At 51.5% G+C, this 6,000-nt stretch overlaps 1 protein-coding gene across 1 annotated transcript in view; it reads right to left on the reverse strand.

Moving 5' to 3' along the window:
- The window catches only part of AGBL1 (AGBL carboxypeptidase 1), a gene marked incomplete at its 3' end in the record, with an annotated part of 374,941 nt that extends 369,219 nt beyond the window's left edge, over positions 1-5,722 (reverse strand). Inside the window, exon 1 of the mRNA XM_081124548.1 lies at positions 5,637-5,722. Within this exon, the coding sequence (XP_080980674.1) occupies positions 5,637-5,687 (51 nt within the window). The 5' untranslated portion in view covers positions 5,688-5,722. The remainder of the gene's footprint in view (positions 1-5,636) is intronic.
- Between the last annotated feature and the right edge of the window lie 278 nt (positions 5,723-6,000).

The raw sequence follows: 6,000 nt of genomic DNA on the forward strand, positions 1-6,000 counted from the left end.
ACCAGAGCTGCTTTGACCCAAGGACGTTTAAATGCTGCCTCTCAAAGAATCTGTGTTTCTTCCAAATTAAAAAGGGGGGGAGGGCATTAAAACAGTTTCCTTCCCCCAATTCCAGAGTCTAATTCATCCCAGCCCTTCCCCCGGGGTGGGAGAAAAGACTCGGAGAGGCTCAGCACAGGGGAGCGAGGCTCAGGGCTGAGTGACAGACAAGGACTGCAGGGTGGGACAGGAGGGAAGGGGCAGGGGCGAGAAGGGGACCGGGGACAAAAGGCACGTCCCGGGGTGAAGAAGTTGGGGGGAACAGATCACATTACTCGACCAGGGAAAAGCAGCGACTCAGTCACGTCAGACATCCCCCAGTCCCAACGGCTTTACAACGGCCACCTTGGCTGACTGTCCTGTGTCACCCACATTTAGGGAGAGGCAGCCATTGCCAAGGGCATGGTTGGACCTGGAGCTCGAGACTCTCGGGCACCTGGACAAACTCTGTTTTCTGTCTCCTCTCTTCCCCGCCGCGAGGCCTTCGCCTGCTGAAACCCGGCCTACTTTCTAAGGCCTTCCCTGGGTCCCCAGCCGGGGGAAGCGTCTGCTCCCAACTGCCATAGGCTTTCCTTTGATGTTTACCTTTACCAGGGCTCTTCGTCGCATGCAAACTTTCTCTGCAAATGTATTTTACCCCTCTCGTTTCTCTTCCACACTGTGTTTTCGTGAGGGCAGGGGCTGTGTTTAATCACAGTAATTACTGGTTATCAGGCACATAAACTATGCTAACCTTTCTACATGCATTTTTTCTAAACATATAATAAGCCCATGAGTAGGTATTATAATTCTCATTTCACACATGAAAAATTTTCAGTAAGGAGAAGTTCATGAGTTTTTCCTGAGTCAAGTATGTTTCAAGTGGCTGAGTCAAAATTCAAAGGACTTGTTGTTCTTGACAAAGCATCCTACCCAACAGTCTTCTCTGAATCTCTTCTAGCACTTGGATGGATGGACGGACGGACGGACGGACGGACGGACGGATGGATGGATGGATGGAAAAATGGATGGATGGAAAAATGGATGGATGGATGGATGGATGGATGGATGGATGGATGGATGGATGGATGGATGGAAAAATGGATGGAAAAATGGACGGATGGATGGATGGATAAGTGGATAGATGATAGATGGATGGATAGATGAACGAATGGATGGATGGACACTGAAAGTATCCACATGACCCATATCAAAAGTGCTGCCTTCCTTTATCAGGAGTTATTAACCCCCATACCAAAATAGAATGTGAAACATTATTTTAAGTCTAAATAAGCCTCCCCTCAATCATAGAGAATCCATACCTCCTCAAAACAGAGAGCAAGTGGGTACTCCCTATATAAGCAACATCGACCAGTAGGGAGACTTTGGAGGCACAAGATCCAATTCACGCCCCTCCTCTCGGAATTTACTAGGTTCCGTCACTGAGTCCTGAGCACCTCAGCCTTCCCGAGGGTCAGTGCTCTCATGTACACACGGCACAGCCACTTCTCCCTCCAAGGTGGCAGGAAGAGCGACGTTAGGTAATGGATGCGAACCCTTGGCACAGAGCGGGTGCTCAACAAACGTTCATTTTCTTCCAACCTCTAATTCCAAGGAATTTAAGAAACTGTGAAAGCAACAAGGACTTAAAAACCAAAACACCAAATAAAGGCTTCTTCTCACTTCCAGCTCAGCGCACGCCGACATCCACCGTCACCCCCTCGCTCTCCAGTGTGACTGGCTCCAAGTCACTCCTTAGACGCAGATGCTGTTTCTTGCCAGCTCTGTCCCTTTTCCATTTAGCTTGTCCTTATGGGCTTTTCCTTTGTCTTGATTCCACTGAGTCTCGAAATTAAGACAGATCTCAGTTCGTTACCATGTTTGCATTGCGGTTGAGACAGGAGTCTCCAAAAGGCTCCGAAATCCTCAAACTTCCCCAGAGAGAGAAATCCTGTGACCTTTAAAAAGTCTACGCAGTGTTTTTGTCCAAACCGTTCTGTTCCTGCCCAAGGGGAAAGCTCTGTTTCCTCTCCAACTGGCCCTATAGGTGTGCAATAGATGGATACCCCCGCCCCCTCCGTGGAGATGTCTAGAAGGGAAACTTTCACACACATGTTTCGGAAACAAATCTCCCGGGTGCTACGGATGACGTGGCCCAGTCGCCGTTTTTCTGTCTGTCTCCTTCTTGCAGCCCAAGGACTTGAAGTCACCTGTCGTCCTTGGCAATAGGCCTTGCAGGAACAAACCCAAGGGGACCGGCGGAGTTGTCAGGCCATCCAGGTTTTCTATTATCTAAAGCCCAACGCTAACCCCAGACAGGAAGCCCCGCATCCCGCAGCCTCACTCACAATCCATAATAGATGATCTTCCTGGAGCCCAAGTTGAGAAAAGGAGCTCCCTCTGCACATTTTGGCAAAGACACAGGCCTGGGATTCGACTTGAGCAGCTAAAATGTAAAACAATCATGCACAAATGCAAACAGCAAAAAAAAAAAAAAAAAAAAAAGTGCCCATATTACAGCTCAGGGTGCGCCGAAGCTGACCAAATAATTATGCATTTTTCATGTTTTGATAAGGAGCTTAAGTGGCATTTTGTGGGACACCGCGGGGCGAGGGCTCGCGGCGTCGGAGCTGGCGTGGGGCCCACAGCCTGCTACCCTGGCAGCTCCCAGTGTCCCCCCATTCGCTAAAAGCGCAGAGAGATGAGACCAGGACAGACGGAGACACCTTCCTTGTTTTCCCGAGGCCATTGGAGTCCACCCAGGAAAAAGGCGGCGCGTGTTGATGAAAAGCGCAGGCAAGTGCGCCCGATCTTTCCACTGTGTGCTCGACCGGGGAGATCAGAAAGCCTCAGTCACCGGAACGGCCGTTTCTAGCTTACAAGCGCTTTTCAGACAGGCTCCCCTCGTTCTCGCACAGAGCGGGGAGGAACGGATTTTTACTGCCCCCGTTTACGGGCACAGAAATGAAGGCTCGAGAGGTCCGGGGACTGGCCTGAGGACGTGCGGCCGGGGAGGCCCAGGAACCGGGGGCCCACCTGTGCTGGGGGCTGCGGCCTGGCCCCCCGGCCCCCCAGAGCCAATCTGCTTTTCTGCCTCCACCCCAAGCTGTAAAGTCAGGACTTGGAAAGCGTCTGGGGAGAAAACCTGGCTCGCATCAGGCTGCGCCGAAACTGAGGGAGGAAGCATCAGCCACCCCTCTCCCGTGTGTGTGGGAAAAGGTAATAAGCCGACGGCCGACACGGTGGCGCCTCGGTTCTCGAAGGCAGCCCCTCCGGGGAGGCCGAGTTCGGGAAACCGAGGCACCGCTGCAGTCTATAAGGACCTGGTTTATTTGTCACTGTGCCCCAAAGAAGCAGAAGTGTGGTGTTCTGTAAAAAGGGCACTTCTATCACGTCACGTGGGCACGGGGCACGCCTCTGCTTGCTTTTTCTGGTCCCCTGTCCTCCTGTCCCTTGGCAGCGTTCTGGGATGCGCCGGAAAGGCATGGGGAACTCGTACCTGGGCTCCTGTTCTGTCCAGACCAGGCCGCGGTCTCCCCAGATTTTTGAGAAGCAATACAAAGGCCCCTATCACCTTTGTGCACGAGGAAAGAGCGGTGGGCTTGAGCTAGTAAGACCTGTGGAATCTCCCCTCGAAAGCGGGTCAGCTAACCCCTCGCAGAGACTCTGCGGGCTCTCCGACTCCACAGGGCGGGGGAGCCTCAAACCCGTCAGGAGATAGCATCGCAGCGAATATCTGCTCTGGGCCCTCTCTCTGTTTAAAGTACAGAGGAACCTCGGTTCTTGAACTTAATTTGTTCCAGAAGGTTGTTTGAAAATCGAAGCATTTTTTCCCATTAGAAATAATATAAATTGAATTAATCCATTCCAGACCCCCACATGATTCCCTGTTTCAACCTGGCTTATATACAGTACATGTCTAATGTACTGTTTAATCTATAAATAAACACCTTAAAAACAAAAATGACCTGAAACGTAAGTGAAAATTTAACAAAAAGGAAATTAAATATACAGTAGAAAAATAAAAATTTAATAATAATAATAATTAGTCACAGCACCAATTATTTGGTGTTTTTTATTTAAAAGCAAATTAAAAACACCAAAATACTCACAGCACAATTTCCTGAAATGTTAACAATGTGGGGTTTAGCGGTAACCTGACTCAAACTCGTACATTCTCTCCTTTATCGCCTGAGAGACATGTGACTGATCATACAAGTATCAGCATGAAAGGGTTGTCAGGTTGAGAAGCGGATTGTTCGAGAACCAAGGTTTCCCCATGTGTTGGAGTTCTGACTGGTACTATCAAGACAGGAACGGGACTCATGGAGGCAGTTTTGGGAGCTGACTCAAGGTTAGGCCGGGAACCCAAATAATTCTGTCCAAGTGGAGAGCACAGGGAAAGCATGTTCCGGTTATTTTAATGTTCTGGTTAACTGGGGGACTAAGTAGGGTATATTGAACATAATTAAATCTTTCTTTGATTGAGAATCTTGCAGTGCCCTGGAGCGATCATTCTAAATGTCAATTATAAATCCCCACGGGTGGGAAATCAGGAGATGGAGCTCAACTAAAAGCGACTTCTGAGCCAACTGAAAATTTATTTTGAGATGCACTCCCACCCCCAACACTCCTAGCCTTCTACACTTTGGGTAGAATGAATCGAAAGGCACAAAGTCAGTGGGATCTTGGAATTGTCTGGTGCTAGTCCCGGCTCCCCAGTTAGGCACCTACATGGGCTTGGGGCAGGGCTTTCATTTCCGAGACTCGGTTTCCTTATCTGTACACTGGAAGGTTAGAGTTGTTCATTCCTAAACTTTTTAGGGATACAGATTTCCTTAAGAATCAGAGAAAAACTAGGACAGTTTTTTACAGAAGTACAAAACATTTACATTCCAAATCAGGGGAGACGTACCAGAGCCCATCCTCCTGTGACGCCCATTCATGGACTTCAGATTTAGAGGACCTCTTGGGCCCTCTGAGCCCCGACCTTCTCTGCATCCAGCTAAGCTCAAGCATCTACCCAAGTCTACCTAAGTTCTCGGCCTTAGCTGCGCATTGAGGCTATCCGGGGAGTTTTCAAATTTTCAATGCCCAGGTTGCCCCCAGAAATCTGATTTTTGGCAGGTGGGGGTCCCCAGGTGATTCTAGGGTACAGACAAGCTTTCTCCAGGGCACGTTCTCAAATCTAGGAATGCACAAGGAGCCGCTTCCCTTTACCCCTTCCTCCCGGGCTGGTGCTCTGTTCTCGGGCAGGTGCCCTGCCCTGTTGAGGGGGAGCTTTAGCACGTCCTCCGCTGCCAGACAGCCTTTTCCTCCAGCTTTCTCATCTCTTGCAAACCTGATCTTTCAGCCTGAGCTTCTAATCCCACCAGGTTCAATAATTTAAGCAGAGCACTCACCAACATCGTCCCGTTAAATATTTAAACACCGGAGCATCACTTAGGTCAGCCTCAAGGTGAGAGCTGCTGCTGACTCCTGCGCTATTACCGCCGGTGAGCCAGCCGGCTCGGGCACGCTGGAGGGGCCTGCGGGAGGGAGCGCGGTTCCCAGGCGCCCGCCCGGCCCGCACCGCCGCCGCGGAGCCCGCCAGGCTCGAGCCCCTTACCTCTTCCTACCTGAAGCGTGTGCAGCAGGACCTGCAGCCCACTGCCTTCGGGTTCTGCCATCCCCTCCCGGGGTCCTGGGGAACGGCTGCCTGCGGCCAGGTCGGGGCTGGAGTCGCTCCTGCCTCGCGGGACACTGCTGGCCGAGGCCTCAGCCGCACATGCTGCTGAGTGTGAAGTCACCGCCGTGCAACCCTAGACCTCGGCACAGGCGCAAATGCCCCCCGACTCCCACTGTGGGGATTAGGTGAGCCCCGGCCTGGGGAGGGCCGAGCATTTGGGCGCGGGGGTGGGGAGGGCGCCCGCGTGAGTCACTCTCCCACCTCCAGGGCCACGCAGGAGCCACCCTGGATGGCTGACAGGCATTCCCAGCTGA

This window comes from Miniopterus schreibersii (genome assembly GCF_964146895.1).
Source record: "Miniopterus schreibersii genome assembly, chromosome: 22".
Lineage (NCBI taxonomy): Eukaryota > Metazoa > Chordata > Mammalia > Chiroptera > Miniopteridae > Miniopterus > Miniopterus schreibersii.